Source organism: Vigna unguiculata, chromosome 11, assembly GCF_004118075.2.
Source record: "Vigna unguiculata cultivar IT97K-499-35 chromosome 11, ASM411807v1, whole genome shotgun sequence".
Classification (NCBI taxonomy): Eukaryota; Viridiplantae; Streptophyta; class Magnoliopsida; order Fabales; family Fabaceae; genus Vigna; species Vigna unguiculata.
The window spans coordinates 5230875-5249405 of record NC_040289.1 but is presented as its reverse complement, the minus strand read 5'-3'; the positions used below and the strand labels follow the sequence as shown (position 1 = coordinate 5249405).

General features: G+C 35.3%; 1 protein-coding gene and 2 non-coding genes across 3 annotated transcripts; 1 reads left to right on the top strand and 2 right to left on the bottom strand.

Moving 5' to 3' along the window:
* Positions 1 to 635: 635 nt before the first annotated feature.
* Positions 636 to 708, bottom strand: TRNAR-CCG. The gene has a single exon. It is a non-coding gene; the product is annotated as a tRNA-Arg (tRNA).
* Positions 709 to 5387: 4679 nt separating this feature from the next.
* Positions 5388 to 16937, top strand: LOC114170122. Its single transcript, XM_028055609.1, has 7 exons — positions 5388 to 5540; positions 5894 to 5976; positions 6116 to 6188; positions 11536 to 13064; positions 13106 to 13354; positions 14240 to 15824; positions 16329 to 16937. The coding sequence occupies exons 1-7, from the start codon at positions 5388 to 5390 to the stop codon at positions 16935 to 16937; spliced, it is 4281 nt and encodes a 1426-aa protein (XP_027911410.1).
* LOC114170904 lies at positions 12061 to 12167 on the bottom strand. Its single transcript, XR_003601258.1, has one exon. It is a non-coding gene; the product is annotated as a small nucleolar RNA R71 (small nucleolar RNA).
* Positions 16938 to 18531: the final 1594 nt, after the last annotated feature.

Genomic DNA, 18531 nt, shown 5'->3' with positions numbered 1-18531 from the left:
TATCAATTTAGATAAGGATGATATTGCTTTAGTTTAAAAAAAATTGAGACTCAATTGAAATAAAGTAAAGAATACAGGATTAAATCAAGAATTTTCACATTCAATCGTGACACGTGACATTGTCACTGCCACATTATACTGTCTCTGCCACGTGGCACAACGTCAACTTGGCACGTGGTATTTTTTTAATTAAAAAAAATAAAAATAAAAAAACCATGAGTCGACACATAACACATAATTAACGCGGTTAGTGCATTACTAACACAAAAGACCTAATTGCAACAAATCTCTTCAAATAGGAACTTGAGACAAAAAAAAGAAAGAGATTTACTTGAGATTTCTCTACGAAAATAGAAACACTATAATGATTTAACCTTTATATATTTATGATCTATAATCGTTTTCATTTACTTAAAGAAAATCACATGAATAGTTTGTAATGAATAGTTTGTATATAGTTTTATAATAAAAAAATGATTAAGTTTAAACAAACAGCTAAATAAAAAATTGCTAAATTTAAAAAAACAGTTATTTAAAAAAGAAAATTAATAAAAATTATTTAAATTGGGAAAAAGTATGTAGATTAAATTGAAAATTCCCTTTATTTATATATATAAAATATTTAAAAAAGAAAGCGATCGCGATGGGACTCGAACCCACAATCTCCCGCTCCGGAGGCGAGCGCCTTATCCATTAGGCCACGCGATCAGATATTTGAAAGTGCTTATATTATAAGTTCTAAATTGTACTACTTAAACTGTCCCAAGTGAGGATAAAGTCAAATAAAAATAAAAACTTTTAAGTATAATATTGGTCCTAAATTTTTATAAATGTGTAGTTTTAATTCTTATTATTTCTAACAAAAAATGTCGCTGTGTACATTATATAACAGGATTGATTACTTATTTATATAAAAAAAATTAATAATAGCTTTTAGTTATACATTTTATTATTATCATAAGAAAAAAATGTTAATTGTTTTATTAGCAATTAGATGGGAAATATTATGTTAGGTTAAAATATTTTCATTTTAGAAACTTAAAGAAATTTTATGTTAGGAATCAAAATTATTCATTAAGTGCAAACTAAAGAAAGTTTAACTACGATAGAGTTCAATCTAAGAACAATCACATCTTTATAATTTGAAGATAAATGCAATTAACTCAAGAAAACAAATTGAGCATCAAAAAGTTTATAACCTCTTACTAGATTTATTTAGGCTTAATAGTGATTTAGTATTTTGATTAACTTAGTCTTTTATTCCTTTTAAAAAGTTTAATTTGATCCTTTAATTACTTAAAAGATTTAAATTTAAAAAAAAATTAATTTAGTCAAACTATTTAAAATTTTGATTCAATTAGTCATCTATTTTTAAAGACTGATCTATTTGTTACCATTTGATATTAAATTAGTAATTAAATTTAATTTTAAAATATATCCACATATTTTATACGAGCATAAACATAGACATTGTTGCGCATGTACACACTTTTTAAATATTTATAAATTTTCAGTCTTTAAAAGTAGTAATTAGAAAGAAAAAATTGAAAAAACAAAAGATAAAGATAATTATAGATAAAATCAATTTTAGTTATTAATAAAATATATTAAAAGTAATATTGTGTAAATAATTATTTAAATTTAAAAAAGTAGTTACTAAAATCATAAAAAGATTAAATAATTCTCTTACCATGAGTAATTATTTGAACTAAAAAAAGATCTTGCTAAAATGATAACCTGAAAATAATTTTTTATTATCAATAATTATTTAAATTTAAAAATTAAAAATTAACATGATAAACTTGGAAAGAACAAAAGAGGGTGTATCTTTTTCCATATATAGTTATAGGCTAAGATAAACAAGGATACTATATCACATTTTTTTGAATATTTATAAATACCTAAAGATTATAGATGAAATAAAGTTTAGTTATTGAAATAAAAAATTAAAAAAATAATACTATGTAAATAGTTTTTATATTATAAATAATTATTTAAGTTTAAAATTGTAGTTACTAAAATTAAAAATATTAAATAATTCTTTTATAATCAGTAATTATTTGAATTAAAAAAATATTTATTAAGATGAAAAACTGGAAAATAATTTTTTATTATAAATAATTATTTAAATTTAAAAATAATAATTAAAAGAGTAAAATTGTAAAAATAAAATAGGACATAATGTATCCTGTTTTATTATTTTATTATCAAAAATAGGATTTATAAATATATATATATATATATATATATATATATATATATTAGTTACAATTTTTGAAATAAAATGTTATTTATGCTTTGTTTCCTATTTATTCATTCTCTAAAAGTATATTTTTCCATTATTGTTTTTTATTTCTTCCACTTTTTTCTGTTAACTGTCTTGGTTATTTTACTTTTTTTTTGGATTTTTCTTTTACTATTTTATTTGCTAAAAGGAATTATGACAGACAAGAGATTTTTTTTTTTTTTGGAAAGAGTCCAGTTTTAAAATAATTATAAGAAAAAATTGAAAATAAATACATTCTTGGTAGTCAATCTCTTGCTGCACATTGTATACTGCAACGCAAACAAAATTAAAAAAATAAGTTTCAATTAGTTCGTATTTCCTCTTTATAGCTATAACACTACAATTGATCTTATTTTGATTAGGAAAAAAGAAAGAGAAAATTCTTATGTTCCTCTTTTAATTATTTCTTAAGAAAGTTTAAATGAGTGAAATATGAGTATGTTAAATGTAATTTGACTGATTTTCTTAACTCAATTTTTCTCTTAGCATTTTAATCATGAGTGAGGTGAAGAAAAAAAGGAGAGATAAGGTATGTTTAACAAAACTTTTAATGCATGAGTGGATAACAAGTTCTATAAATTCGTGGCAAAAAGTTATGAAGGGAACTATGACAATTAAAACACCAAAGAGGGGTAAATGAATTAAAACTTGAAGATTCGTTTGATTGTCGCTATTACTCAGGTTTACATACTCGACTTCAATTTACATTATTATTTACTACATAAACACATGTGGTATCGCACTTGTGTGTATATATTTTGTAAATATGCGTAATATTATATTAGTAGGTAATAATATTGTAATATTCTTAAGTTGTTATATAAACTAAAATTATATTTATTAAAAATAAAGTGAAATATATCAGAACAGATGAAAGAATAATCATTGATAAATAAATAAGAAGAGAAGAAGAAGCAGAAATAGCCGAATTTATAAAAAAATTGTAAAAGTAACGGTCAATTTTTAAAAAATTAAAAAATTATTATATTTAAAGGGTAGAATTGGTATTTTGAAATATGGACACAAAAAGGGGAATCCTCTTTATATATTGTTATATATAAACTTAAAATGGGTCGCTAAACATAAGATCTAGTCGCGAGATCGGTATGATAAATTAATATCTTTAAAATCACGAAAAGTTGATATTTATAATAATATAAATAAAATGTATGATATAATAAACTAAATATAGTTATTAATTTGTTAATCTTGTAAATTTGTTGTTATATCTTGAGTTGATCGAATTTGTTATTATTTTACCTATCACAGAGAGTAATTTAACTGGAATTCATTCTATATTCAAATATCTCTTACTGACTTGAGCGTCAGAGTCTTTGTAGATGGACTTTCACCTTTTAACGATGAGAAGCTCAGACACACGTCAACATCAAGCTCCTCCCACCTCGGATCATTCGATAAAATTTTGATACGAACATTTGATGTCCACCTTATTTTTCTTCGAAGTTATACGACATGAACATGAAATAGGAAATTAATAAACTTCCCAATTGTTTCCCGAACTAAAAATATTGTGGATTCCACCATGGAAGATTGACTTGAAGAAGACAAATTAAAGGACACGATCTCCCTAACCATCTCAAGCAAGCTATAGATTGGTAAGAACCTTAATTTTATGAACTTTCTTTCTTATATAAGTGTATCCTAAAACATTACTTTTTTAATAGTTCAATTGTTGGATATAACATGTTGTTAGGAAAATCAACTACTAAGGCTAAAAGGCTAGGTTTGGTATTTTGGTCTACAATCTTATAATTGTTCGATTTATTTTCTTTCTTAATTATTTATAATTGTGCTTTGATTGCAGTGTAATAAACAAATCAGCTCATATGAGTGTGGTTATTATGTAATGTAATGGATGTCAACTATTGTTTGTGCTCGTATCACAAATAGTTGAGAAACGGTAATAATTTCACTATATCAAATACTTATCTGCAATTTTGTCTTGGTTTATATACTAATTAAATTATTGTCTTGTGTGTAGAAATTCGATACTATTATACCAATCTCTGCCAAGTCCATTAAATATTTAAGAATAACTTGTGCAATGTACATTATATAGATGTACAATAGTATTTAGTACATTTGTATGTTGTAAGGATAAGATCTTGTATTTAATAGTATATTAAGTATTTTGCCTCATTTTGGTTTTAAGACTATATTTTGTTTCTAATTGGCTTTCTAGATTATTGCTGGTCTGTTTGCAAGTTTAATGTGTTGGAAGTAACAAAAACAAAAATTGTATTTTAAAAAAAATCCACTTTATGCTTTGGTTGAGACCAAGCGAAGCATAAATAGGAGATTCAGCCTCGGTTTTAGTCATAACTAAGGCCTAATACCTTTTTAGATTTCATATTTAATATTTTTTGTTTTTTATTACTGTTCTACCCTAGTTTTCTCCATGATTGATGCACTAGTTTGTTTTTTATTACTATTCTACCCTGGTTTTCTCCATGATTGATGCACTAGAGCACTATTCTGCCTCAATTTTATCTATAATTGAGGTAGTAGGTCCTTTAATTTATAATTATTTTAACTTTAAAGGGTATTATGCTTTGGTTCTATAGAACCGAAGTCTAACGTGGACCTTTCTGCTTCAGTTTCCAACCGAGATAATAAGACAGTAAGAACTATGAAATTTAATTAATTAAATAAATAATTAATTAATAAATGCGGGTAGTGGGAGCCTTTATGACATTAAATGTTAATTTTTGTGATGTGGAAAAATACTAGTTCAAATGGTTGAGAGTACTTGGTTGTTATGAAAGGACTTAGGTTCAAGTCAAGTGAGTGTAATGTTAATTTTCGTTTTAGCCATTAAACCAATTAAAAGTAGGGTTGTAATTGGGATTAAGGGAAAACTAGTGAGAGAGAGAGAAGCCTTCTTGAGTTAGAACAATAATCTGTGCTGGAATTTGTGTGTGAGGGAGAATTTGGAGGCCAATTGGAGAGGATTGGAGCTAATCAAAGGGAGTCACATGCTAACCTCAAAAGGAAACTCTAGCATTGTCTTTTGAATAGAGATATCCAGGTTAGGGGAGCTGGAACCGTACTTTTTATTTCGTATTGTTAATTGCATGAAATGTATGATGATTGGATGCATATACTCTGCCCAATTTGTGTATATTTTGTGTTTTCTGGATTTTCCAAAAACCGCTTGGCGGGTGATGAATTGCCGCCAAACGACTCATCCTTATTGCGTAACTTTGGGTTCCTCAAGAGGAACCACCTAGCGGTATGATCCTGACCGTCAAGCGACGCATGCCTGATTCACTTAGTTTTTGGGTTTTGTTTGAACTGACTGGCGGTGATGAACTACCGCTAGGAAACACGGGCTGTTTTGGCTCGATTCTTGGTGTTTTGGGGTTTTCTGGGATGATTATAATCGGAGAAAAAGGAAGTTCTAAATGTTGGTGAATGATTATATGTCATACGTCATTGAGTTACATGTGATTGGAGGTTAAATTGGATGAAATTGTATGATTATTCTTTTAAGGTTTGGAAATTTGTGGTTTTGATGTTACGAGACTAATCAGTGGTTGAATTGTACTGGAAATTGTTAATGAATGTGTGTGGGTTGTGCACTAGTATGAGTATAAGTTAAACCGTGTGAGAATTGATAGAAATAGGCAGAGAAAGGAAAAACTTGGGAAATTTGGAAGCCTTCGCAGGTGTGGAGCCATTTTAGGTTGCCTAGAAATGCATGCACCGCTTGGTGGCACGGGACCTGCCGCCAGGCGCTAGCGCATAGACATTTATTTTTGCGTGGCTGCGAGAATTACTGATGGTTCTGGGATTCTGGTGTATCAGGTTATTGCTACCTGTGGAGTTGGAAGGAGTAGTTGGATCAAATGTCTTTGGTGATGATATGTGTAAATTAGTGGTATGAATTTATGTGATTATTATTGGGAAGAGACGACCATGATAGTGCAGTAGGTGTTACAATTTAAACATGAAATAACTAGATTAGGCATATTGCAATGTAAGAAGGAAATTGTCTCCACGGAGCTGGCTAAGTGTACTTGAGATATATTTATAAGCTTGAGCATGATGAACCTATTATTGGTAGTTGGTTCGAGATTGAGGTTATATAGAAGGAAAGGTTGGAGTGTATGTAGTAGGATTTGGTGATGGCACACTGGGAATAAGACCACATGAAATTATGCGAGTCTAGTATTTGTACAATTGGATTGGTAAATTTGAATAGAAAGTGAACCATATTTAAGAAATCACTTACGAAATCACTTGGTGGAAAGTGTTATGGGCTTTGATGCCTAGGTTTGGGGTTGTAAGCTGTATGAGTGCTTAAAAACCAGTAATGCGCAAGTACTGCTGTAGCGCTTATCGGTGGTAATTGACCCACCAGGAGAAAGCTACCAAATCAGTGGAGCTCTGGAGCGCGTGGCGCCTGGCGGTGAGGTTCGTCCCTCAAGGCGATACTGCGAAAATAGTGGCATCAAAGGTGCTTGGCGCCTGACGACACCTGTCCCCCGCCAGGCGGTCTAGAAGTAAATTTTACTTGGTGACTCAGGAGCAGCGTCAGGTGATAATGCAAATGCAGAGCGATTGTTTGCTTTGATGTGCGTGATCTACAATGCTTTGGTGATACCTTAAAGGTTGACTTGCTGGTGTTCCTTGAGTTATGGCTCGGAACGTATCCCTTGAGTCATGGCTCGGGATAAGGGTTAAACACGTGGCATTCCTTGAGTTGTGACTCAGAATGACATCTTTTGAGTTGTGGCTCGGGTTTGTGAGTGTTGCCGGTGTGAGTATGTGAGTTGTTGATCGTACGAATGGGTCCAGATAGATTGCCCTCCTTAGTTTGTGGCTAACGAGTTTGGTAGTCTTGGGACGTTACGAACTATGTTCCTATTGGGAACTCCACCTAGTGTTACAGAGTATTGTCTATAGCTGGTTCTCGCACGTGTTTTAAAAGTTATGGCTTGTAGGTGAGGCAGTAAGACATCTAGAGGTATTCATCTAAAGACGTAGATCATGGATAAAATGGTGGTGGCCATGGGTGTTGGAATCAAAGGATGGAGTTCCTTTGATGTTTGTGTGTTATTATATCCGATCTGTATATGTTTTATATACTGTTAGCTCACCCTATTTGCTTGTGTTTGGCGATGATCGTGTACGCAATACACAGGAGCAGATGATGTTGCAGGTGAATCTGGTGAGGCATAGAGCCAGAGTGTGGGCTATATGGAAGAAAAGATTTATCAGAGTTTTAAGTTTTATAGTTTTTAAATAAATTGTAAACTTTTATATTATTAGACTTTGATATTGTAATTGAGTTTTATAAGTATGGATTTTGATCTACTTTGTGAAGAAATATAGTTTTAAATTTCCCGCGTTTTTGGGAAATGATATTTCAATAAATGAAGTTTATTTATTATTTCTTTATTTTATTATTTAAATTCGTAATATCCGGTCGGGATGTTACAAAAACTATCCTTTTTTTACCTCGTCCTGATATGCCTCGGGTGTATAACTGAAGTCACATAGCCAAAATAACCATGGCCAAAACTCTTTAATGCACTGGTGTTAGGGAAAGCTTAAACCCAATTCCAGGGAAGTTATACATTTGTGTATTGATAAGACCATTCACTATTTCTTGAAGCTCGATCTCTCTCCTAGATGAACCATATAGCCAAGAGAAACCATGAACTAGAATAGAAGAACTTGCTCCACCCATGAGTAAATAGTTCGTAGTAGCCTCATTAGATTGTACATCTTTCTTGGTATATCCAGATAGTAGATAGGAACATAAATTGGAACATTATAGAGCTACAAAGACAGTTCATCTAAATTCTCTCATTTGTCTTATTCAGAGTCATATACTCTACTTTAGTAGTCGATCAAACAATTATAGGTTACAATATATGATGAAGGATTGACCCCAACCAAGGATGAAGGCACATGCTTAAGAAGACTAAGCATGTTTAGAAAGGAAGTTCACTAATCCTTCATCCCTTTCATTTGTGTTTTTTTTTTATTCCCTAAGTTGGCTTAGTTGAATCAACTTTAGTTGACTTGTTGACCTTTGACTAGGTTTGACTTGTTGACTATAGTTGACTTGACTTAAGCCAACATGCTAATCTATGTTTATTTGCTTGGTAGGTTAATTAGGAGTAAGAAAGCAATGCTAGGTGGCGCATGGTGATTGGGGAGCATAAATGATGTGGAGGAGAGAGTAAAGCAAAGGCATAAAGCATAAAGTAAAAGCCATGAAGCAAGTGTACCTATGTATCTTTGGTCTCCTTTGTTTTTAGCACACTTTGGCCACTTTTTGGAGACATATGAGACACATTCTTTGTCTCTTTTTGTGCTAGAACGAAATTAGCCTTGCACACACCATAGTGCTCTTTTGTCTCTCATTTTTGTAACCTTATTTGACCTAGCTTCTAGAAGCTAGGGTTAGGTTTTTGTAGAGATATCCTTGGGTATATTTTATTTGCTTAGAGGCCCCTAAACTCTTCTATATAAGGGGTGCTCTTAGACATGTAAAAGGGTTGAACATTTTGAAGTAAAAACACTCTTGTGTCTCAACCATTTGTGAGAGTTTCCTCCCTTGGGAGTGAATACTTTTAAGCCTTATCTTGCATAGCAAGTGGCGGCACACATCCACTCATCTTCAAGGTTGCCATGGCTTCTAGCCTAGCCTTGTAGTGGCGTGCTTCTCACATTTTTACCATTTCTTTCCTTTCCATTTTATGTGTTCTTCTTCCTTTAATTGTTCTTGGTTTTATATGGTTTATGTGCTTTCCATTTCCTTTTCATTTTGAATCAATCCATCATCTTCTTCTCTTGAGCTTTGAGAAAGGAACCTTCACATCTAGATAGCTTGCTATCTTAATGTCCAGTGGGGATTTCACTTAGCTTTCTTATTCAAGTCACACCATATTCAATCATCTTAAAAAGGAACAAGATAATCCTTCATCAATATAGCTTTCAAATTAAGTTGTAAATTGCAAAATCCTACCTAGTCACATATAACCACTAGTTAAGAAAAGCCTTTCTATACCGGTTAAAAAAGACATTTTATACCAGTTCTGGAATCAATATTAAATTAGGGGTATAAAAACTTTCTATACCGGTTAAATAACAATCAATATAAAAGCCATAATCAACACCTTCCACTTTGCTCCTACATATGATGCTATCAAGCCCTTCCTTAATTTCCTCGTCTAACATCAATTCGCAATCTAACTCATCCTTCTCCAAATCGAAATGTACTTCCTCATAGTTCGCGTTTTTCTTCTTCTTCTTCTTCTTTTCTTACACACAAAAGAACAACTTGTCAGGTTCTGCTTGGAAGCGGTGTTTGCTTTCAAAAGAGAAGACGTCATTGTTGTCATATTCTCTAAACATTAACAATCGGAGCGAAAACAAGCTTCACCAATGTGAAATCATTGCATTGCGAACATATTTGCATCACGAGCATCCTTGAAAAGTGTTGCCATCGCACTTTTAGCACAACCATTTAGAACACAAGCTCCACCGTGCCTAAAGCAAATCTACCACCATGAACACATGAAATCATGTACCACCAAGCTTGCCTGCACTATGCTTCACCAAAACCCTAAACGAGGAGAACGATCTCAACCAACGACGAGCGAGCCACCACAAGAGTGACAACACACGAGGAACCAGAGCACGAAAGCCACCAAATCAGAGCATGAGTGATAAGTGCCAAAATACAGTAAAGATTCATAACAAACTCTGGCACTTATACTTTAAATTTGTGTTCAATTCATATTGATTCTCCCTAAATCTAAGTTTCAATCACATGCTTCCAAGTTTTGAATTAAAGAAACCATTTGATCCTATTTTGTGTGTTTTTCAGGAGAGATTAAAGAGAACTCAAGAAGAGTGAAGGAGAAAGCAAGAAATAGAGAAGAAAAGGAGGAAAATCTGCTACAGGTCGCTCAGAACTAAGGTGTTTCGCTCAAGCTAGGACAAGCTCGCCCAAAAGTTAAAGTCTTCTCGCCTAAGCGAGACACTTGCCGCCTTTCTCGCTCAAGCGAGCTTGATCTCGCTTAAGCGAGATTTCGTGAAGAAGCCATGCCAGTTTTTCAGTTCTCGCCTAAGCAAGAACATGGTCGCCCAAGCGAGACATTCCTTCAACGTGAAGAAATCTATCTCGCCTAAGCGAGAATGAGTGGCCCAAGCGAGACCCTTCCTTCATGCTGAAGTACTCTATCTCGCCCAAGCGAGATTCAGTAGCCCAAGCGAGAGTTCGGGCTGTATATATAGTTTGGAGGTTCAGAACTGCAAGGGAAGCTTGGAATTTTGGGAGAGAAGAGGTCCGTGCTGCAGAGCTGATACCAGGAGCATCACAGAGTTCTCATTTTCTTCTTCTTCTTCTTAGCTCATAGGATTTTGTTGGCTACCATGAGTGGCTAATCTTCTCCGTGGGATTGAATGTAATCTACTCGAACTTGGATGTAATCTGGTGATATTTATATATAGCATTTCTGTTTTACTCAGTATTGGTATTGTTGTTCTACTCTTAATGCTTACTTCTATCTGATCAATAGATGTTTTGATTTTGATTTTTAGATCTGACTGGAAAGTATTTCTGAAAATCTGATTTGAACGATGATACTTGATATACTGTGATGCTAGGAATAGATCTCAATATATCAATTGCTTTTAATACCCGATCGTAATGCTGGATAGTTTGTTGAATATGTGAGGAATCAATATTCAGGAAACTAATCTTATGAATTTTATACGCGAGGGATCGGTATAAATGATTTTTTGAGTGTGCATCAATATTGGTATTTTCAGATGTTATATATATTATATTCATCAAGATTACAGACAAGGGAGATAGATTAAATTCAATCCCAGTTTCTTTTACTGTATTTTTCTAAACTTTTCCTCTTTTACTGTATTAATTTTATGCAAAAGTTAATGTCAAATCAAATTTAAAATCTTTGTATATATATGCTGATCGAGATAATTAATTATTTTAACTGAATCCGTTCCTCGTGGGTTCGACACTCTTACTTCAAATCATTATACTACAGTTGACTTTTGGTACGCTTGCCAAGAGACCAACAAGTATTTTTGGCGCCATTGCCGGGGAACGGTGTTCTTTTGAAATTTCTAGTTATCTCATCCAGCTTTGTATATATTTTTCTTTATTAGATAGCTTATTAAATTTTCCCTTTGTACTAATCCTTGCTTGAGCTGTTTGATTTATGCTCTTAAGAGGTCAGGTTCCTGAAGATCGATTAGCATTTGACCCGGAGATAGAAAAGACAGCTAGAAGGAACAGAGGCAAAAGCAAAAAGAAGCAAGGAAAGACAAGGGAAGAATCTTCCAGTACTTCCATCACACCTCAATCAGAAAACATGGAGAATCAGAGACCAGCTCCAGCCAGGAAGACACTTGGAGACTATGCTATGCAACAAGGGCCGAGATATTTTTCTAGCATAGCAATACCATCCACCACTAAAACTCTGGAGATGAAGCCAGCTTTCCTCAGCTTGATCAGTTCTCATCAATTCACTGGAATGGATAATGAAGATCCATACACTCATCTCTCTACATTCTATGAATTGATAGGAACCATGGGCTTTCAAGAAGGAGATCTTGAGCATGTATACATGCAGTTGTTTCCTTTTTCTTTGGCAGGTAAAGCAAAGGAATGGCTTAAGTCACATCCAAATCAGAGTTTGAATAGCTGGAAGGATGTTGAGGAGAAATTTTTGAACAGATTCTTTCCACCATCTCGCTACATCAAAGCCAAAGCTGATATTTCAACGTTTAGGCAAGGACCAGATGAACCATTCTGTGAAGCTTGGGAGCGGTTCAATTCCTTATTGAGGAAATGCCCAAATCACGGATTTGAGGATATTGCTCAGTTGAACATATTCTGTAATGGTCTGAGGCCTGACACCAAGATGATATTAGATGCAGCAGCAGGTGGAACAATGATGAGTGTAGATGCGGAGCAAGCAACAAGAATCATTGAGGCATTAGCATCCACAGATCATCAAGCTCAGCATAATAGGCAGACTGTTCAGAGAAAGGGAGTGCTTGATCTTAGTACTACAGATGCGATCTTAGCTCAGAATAAGATTCTGACTCAACAGATTGAAGCACTGACGAAGCAAATGTCTAAATTACCAGAGCAGTTGCAAGTTGTGCAATCTTCTCCTAGTCAACAACCTATGAGATGTGACTTCTGTGGAGGAGATCATCCAAATGGTCATTGTTCTTATCAGAGTAGCTCACAAGGAGAAGTTCAATATGTGAGCAACCAAGGAAGACCAGGAAATTTCTCCAACAATAACAACTTTTCACAGGGGTGGAGAAACAATCCAAATCAGAATTTTGGATGGAAGCAAGATGCTGGTCCTTCAAACAGACAACCTCCTTATCAACAACAACAACAACATTATCCTTCGGTGCATGACAGAACATCTAAACTGGAGGATACTTTAGAAAAGTTTATGCAAGCTTCTTTGAATAATCAGAAAAATACAGAAGCTTCAATCAGAAATCTCGAAACACAGGTTGGACAGTTGGCGAAACAATTATCAGATCAGCAGACAAGTCAATTTTCAGCCAACACACAGACTAATCCCAAGGAGCATTGTAAATCTATTACCACCCGAAGTGGTAAAGTTGTGGGAAGAGGGATTGCAGACAACCTGGGTGTAGAGGAGGAGGTGTTGGAGGAAAAAGAGAGAGAGAATGAAAAAAATGAGTGTGAGGGAGAGGAAGGACAAAATAAAAGAGAGTTTGTAAATAAGAGAGAAGAAAAGGAAGAAAAAATAAAAGTGAGGAGAAAAAGAGGGAGAAGGGTGAGAAACAAGTGCCTCAGTTGAAGAGCCTACCATACCCTCAAAATCCCTCCAAAAAAGACAAGGAAAGGCAGTTTGCAAGATTCATGGACATTTTCAAGCGACTGCAGATTAACATCCCTTTTGTGGAAGCTATGGAGCAGATGCCGACATATGCAAAATTCATGAAAGAGCTCCTAACAAAAAAGAGAAGATTCTCTGAAGAGACAGTGGAGCTTGAAGCAGGGTGTAGTGCTATAATTCAGAATTCATTACCTCAGAAATCTAAAGACCCTGGGAGCTTCACTATTCCAGTTACAATCGGGACAGTACCAGTGGGAAAGGCATTGCTTGATCTGGGTGCCAGTATAAATCTGATGCCTTTGTCTATGCTAAAAAGAATAGGAGATCTGGAAGTGAGGCCTACAAGGATGACATTACAGCTAGCTGACAGATCCATGAAGTATCCCTATGGTGTGGCAGAGGATGTCTTGGTTAAGGTTGACAAATTCATGTTCCCAGTTGATTTTGTAGTAATGGATATTGAGGAAGACACTGAAATTCCTCTAATACTGGGAAGACCTTTCATGAAGACGGCCAAGGTCATTATTGACGTCGATGATGGCAAATTAAAGGTCAGGGTGCAAGATGATGAAGTCAACTTTAATGTATTTGAAGCAATGCAGCACCCGAAGGACAAGCAACAATGCTTCAGGATGGATGTGATAGATGAAATTTTTCTATCATCCAGGAAGCAATTGACAAAGGCAAGCCCATTGGAAAAAGCTTTGATTGGTGCTGCTGATGATCTGGAGGAAGATGAAGAAAAGGAAGTTGATGAATACAGGACACATCTGAATTCAGCAAAAGAAATTGAATCAAATGATATACAACTTGAGAAATTGCAGCAAGAAAATAGAACTGAAAGTCAGAAGCTGGAGCTAAAGGTATTACCTCCTCATTTAAAATACGTTTTTCTTGCAGATGGAGGTAACAAACCAGTGGTGATCAGTAGTGCTTTAACGGCTTCTGAAGAAGAAAAGTTGATTTCAGTTCTTAAAGCCAACGAGGGTGCAATAGGTTGGACTTTATTTGATCTTAAAGGAATTAGTCCATCCTACTGTATGCACAGACTTCATATGGAGCAAGACTACAAGCCTGTAGCACAGCCTCAGCGGCGATTGAATCCAACCATGAAAGAGGTGGTCAAGAAAGAAGTAATGAAGTTACTTGATGCAGGTATGATCTATCCAATCTCCGACAGTGCCTGGGTCAGCCCGGTCCAGGTAGTTCCAAAAAAAGGAGGTATGACTGTTATTTGTAATGATAAAAATGAATTAATTCCTACTAGAACAGTCACAGGTTGGAGAATGTGTATAGATTATAGAAAATTAAATCAGGCCACTAGGAAAGATCATTTTCCTTTACCTTTCATGGATCAAATGCTAGAAAGGTTAGCAGGGCAAGCTTTCTATTGTTTTCTGGATGGATATTCTGGTTATAATCAAATTGCAGTGGATCTAGAAGACCAAGAAAAAACTGCTTTTACTTGTCCTTTTGGTGTGTTTGCTTACAGGAAAATGTCGTTTGGATTGTGTAACGCACCAGCAACCTTTCAACGATGCATGCTTGCAATTTTCTCGGACTTGGTGGAAAAATGCATAGAAGTCTTTATGGACGACTTCTCTGTATTTGGGGTTTCATTTGATCAATGCCTGGAAAACTTAAACACCGTACTGAAGCGGTGTGTTGATACTAATCTGGTTTTGAATTGGGAAAAGTGCCATTTTATGGTAACTGAAGGTGTGGTGTTGGGTCACAAAATCTCTGCTAAAGGTATTGAAGTTGATAAAGCTAAAGTGGAGATCATTGAAAAGCTGCCACCACCCAAAAACGTAAAGGGTATCAAGAGTTTTCTAGGCCATGTTGGGTTCTACAGACGATTCATCAAAGATTTCTCCAGAATTGCCAAACCACTCAGCAATCTGCTCAACAAGGATACACCCTTTAATTTTGATGTTGAATGTTTGCATGCATTTGAATTGTTAAAACAGAAATTGGTTTCAGCTCCTGTGATAATTGCTCCTGATTGGAATTTAGACTTTGAGTTAATGTGTGATGCAAGTGACTATGCCATAGGAGCAGTTTTAGGACAGAGAAAATCCAAAGTTTTTCATGCTATACACTATGCTAGCAAAGTCCTTAATGAAGCTCAAATTAATTATGCAACAACTGAAAAGGAATTGCTAGCTATAGTTTATGCATTGGAAAAATTTAGAGCATATTTGATTGGTTCATCTGTCACTGTATATACTGATCATGCTGCAATTAAATATTTGTTAACCAAATCTGATTCAAAACCAAGACTAATTAGATGGATCTTATTGTTGCAGGAATTTGATTTGGTGATCAAGGACAAAAAAGGAAGTGAAAACTTTGTAGCTGATCATTTGTCTAGATTGGTGAATACTGAGGTGACCAACACTCAATCAGAGGTGCAGGAGGAGTTTCCTGATGAAAAATTGATGATGGTGCAAGAAAGGCCATGGTTTGCTGACATGGCCAATTTCAAAGCTGCAGGGGTCATACCTGAAGATTTTAATTGGCACCAGAAGAGGAAATTCCTGAAAGATGCACACCAATATGTGTGGGATGATCCTCATTTGTTCAAAATTGGAGCTGATCAATTGTTGAGAAGGTGTGTATCCGATGATGAGGCAAAAAGCATTCTGTGGCACTGTCATAGTTCCCCATATGGAGGGCATTTTAATGGAGAGAGGACAGCTGCAAAAGTCCTCCAGTCTGGATTTTATTGGCCCACCTTATTCAAAGACGCACACAAATATGTGCAACACTGCAATAGCTGTCAGAGAATAGGGGGAATTTCAAAAAGACATGAAATGCCACTGAATATCATTTTAGAGGTTGAGGCTTTTGATTGTTGGGGAATTGACTTTGTGGGACCACTGCCATCTTCTTTCACAAATGAATACATTTTGGTGGCAGTTGATTATGTGACAAAGTGGGTTGAAGCAATAGCAGCTCCTAAGGCCGATGCCAAAACTGTAATCAAATTTCTCAAGCGGAACATCTTTTGCAGGTTTGGTACTCCAAGAGTGTTGATTAGTGATGGTGGTTCACACTTTTGCAATGCTCAACTTCAGAAATGTTTGGAACATTATGGAGTGCGGCATAAAATTGCATCACCTTATCATCCACAGACCAATGGACAAGCGGAGGTGTCAAACAGGGAAATCAAGCGTATTCTAGAGAAGACTGTGGCATCTTCCAGAAAAGATTGGTCAATGAAGTTGGATGATGCACTCTGGGCCTACAGAACTGCTTATAAATCTCCCACAGGTTTATCCCCATTCCAGCTGGTATATGGTAAGTCATGTCACTTACCGGTTGAACTGGAGCACAAGGCATTCTGGGCCTTGAAATTCTTGAATTTTGATCCAAAGGCAGCAGGAGAAAAGAGAAAATTACAGCTGCAAGAATTGGAAGAAATGAGACTCAGCACTTATGAGTCCTCTAAGCTCTACAAGGAAAAGATGAAAGCGTATCATGACAAGAAAATTCTCAAAAGAGAATTTTATCCTGGTCAATCAGTGTTATTGTTCAATTCCAGGTTGAGGCTATTCCCTGGAAAGCTAAAATCAAAATGGTCAGGACCATTTCTTGTCAAGAATGTGAGACCTTATGGAGCCATTGAACTAGAGGATCCTGAATCTAAAAGGAGCTGGGTTGTAAACGGGCAGAGGTTGAAGCCCTATCTTGGTGGTGAGATTGATAGGCTCGCCATAATCATTCAACTTGATGAACCTTAAATGAAACAGGTGTCAGGCTCGTGACGTTAAACAAGCGCTTCCTGGGAGGCAACCCAGTGTTTTAATTATGTTTTTGCACTTTAATTTCATCTTGTGTGATTAAATATGTTTGTGTATGTAAGTATGTGTTTGTGTTTAAAGTTCCATGTTTATGTGTAAAAAGGTGAATTTTGGCATCCAATCATCTCAATAAGGCAAACCATGCAATTTTGGTTGTTTTCAAACAAAACTGGTATTTTAAACATGGGAATGAGTTTTGGTGCCAGAATTGAGATCATCAAATGCTAAAAATTACCTTGTTTTGGCCAAATTGTGAAATTTTGAGTTTGGTAGCTTGATTTTGAGTTTGTTGATGTGAAACTTTTTGGAATGATAGAGAATTGACTGAAGTATGGTTTGATGTGTGTTTTCGAGTTATTTGGATTGAAAGGATCATGAATCAAGTGAGGAGAAGTTGAGCAAAAATTTGAGAAGTGGCAAAATCAAAGTTTTCCAAAACTGCACAAAATCTCGCCCAAGCTAAACATGTCTCGCCTGGGCGAGATATGCAGAACCTGAGCTAACCAAGTTTGCTGATATACTCGCTTAAGCGAGTAGTATCTCGCCTGGGCGAGAATGCCCTGCACCAGGGGTGTTTTGGGCGACACAGCCTCGCCTGCGCGAGACTTTTTATTTTTTCCTCTCACGCTCATCTCGCTTAAGCGAGACTGAGTCGCTTAAGCGAGAATTCGCGTTTAAGTGAGGGACAGGGGCAGAATTCACTCACTTTTCTTCCCCCAAACCCTCGCTCACAACTCTCGCCAGAACTCTCCCCTCCTCAGCTTTGAGCGCGCCATCACTCAGTCTTTTCCCTGCATTTTTTTAACTCAAAATTTCTTGCTCCTTTTGCTAATTTCCCTTCAAGGTAAGTTCTACTCCTCATTCTCTACATTTCCATCAAGCATAGGCATGCTTTTGTGCTCTTGCAAACCCTAGGCAGTACCATAATCTGTTTTGATGCGTTTTATGTTATATTGTGAGTTTTAATATGAATTGATACTGTTGCAGAATAATGTGGGTTGTTTATGCACGAATTGGTTCAAAAATTTCATATTTTAAGAGTGCATTCAAGCTGTTTGACAAAATGTGTGACTTAATTTCGTTTTGGTTTGTCATTTAAGTTGTGAAAGCTGATTTGGCATACTTTTGGTGGGTTGAATTTCATCTTTGCAGGTCCATGGCTAGAACAAAGAGCACAGCTAGACTTCCCACTACTGAACCCAGCAAAGGGAAGAGGAGAAGACATGCAAGTAGCTCTTCTCCTGAAAGGCCAATAATCAATCGTTTTAGGGACTCCGAAAGAGAAGAACGGTATGAGAAGATAAAGAACTGGGTCTTTATCAAGGAAAGAAAGGTGGTTCTACTTCCAGATGAATATGATCCTTTCTTGAATGGCCTTATCAGGAGGAACTGGATGAAGTTGGCTGACCCGCTTCCCAAATTTGACCCAGAAATTGTCAGGGAGTTCTATGCAAATGCTTATTCTGAGGACAATCCTGGTGAAAAGAGATCTAAAGTTAGAGGAAGATGGGTAAATTATGATAGAGCAGCCATC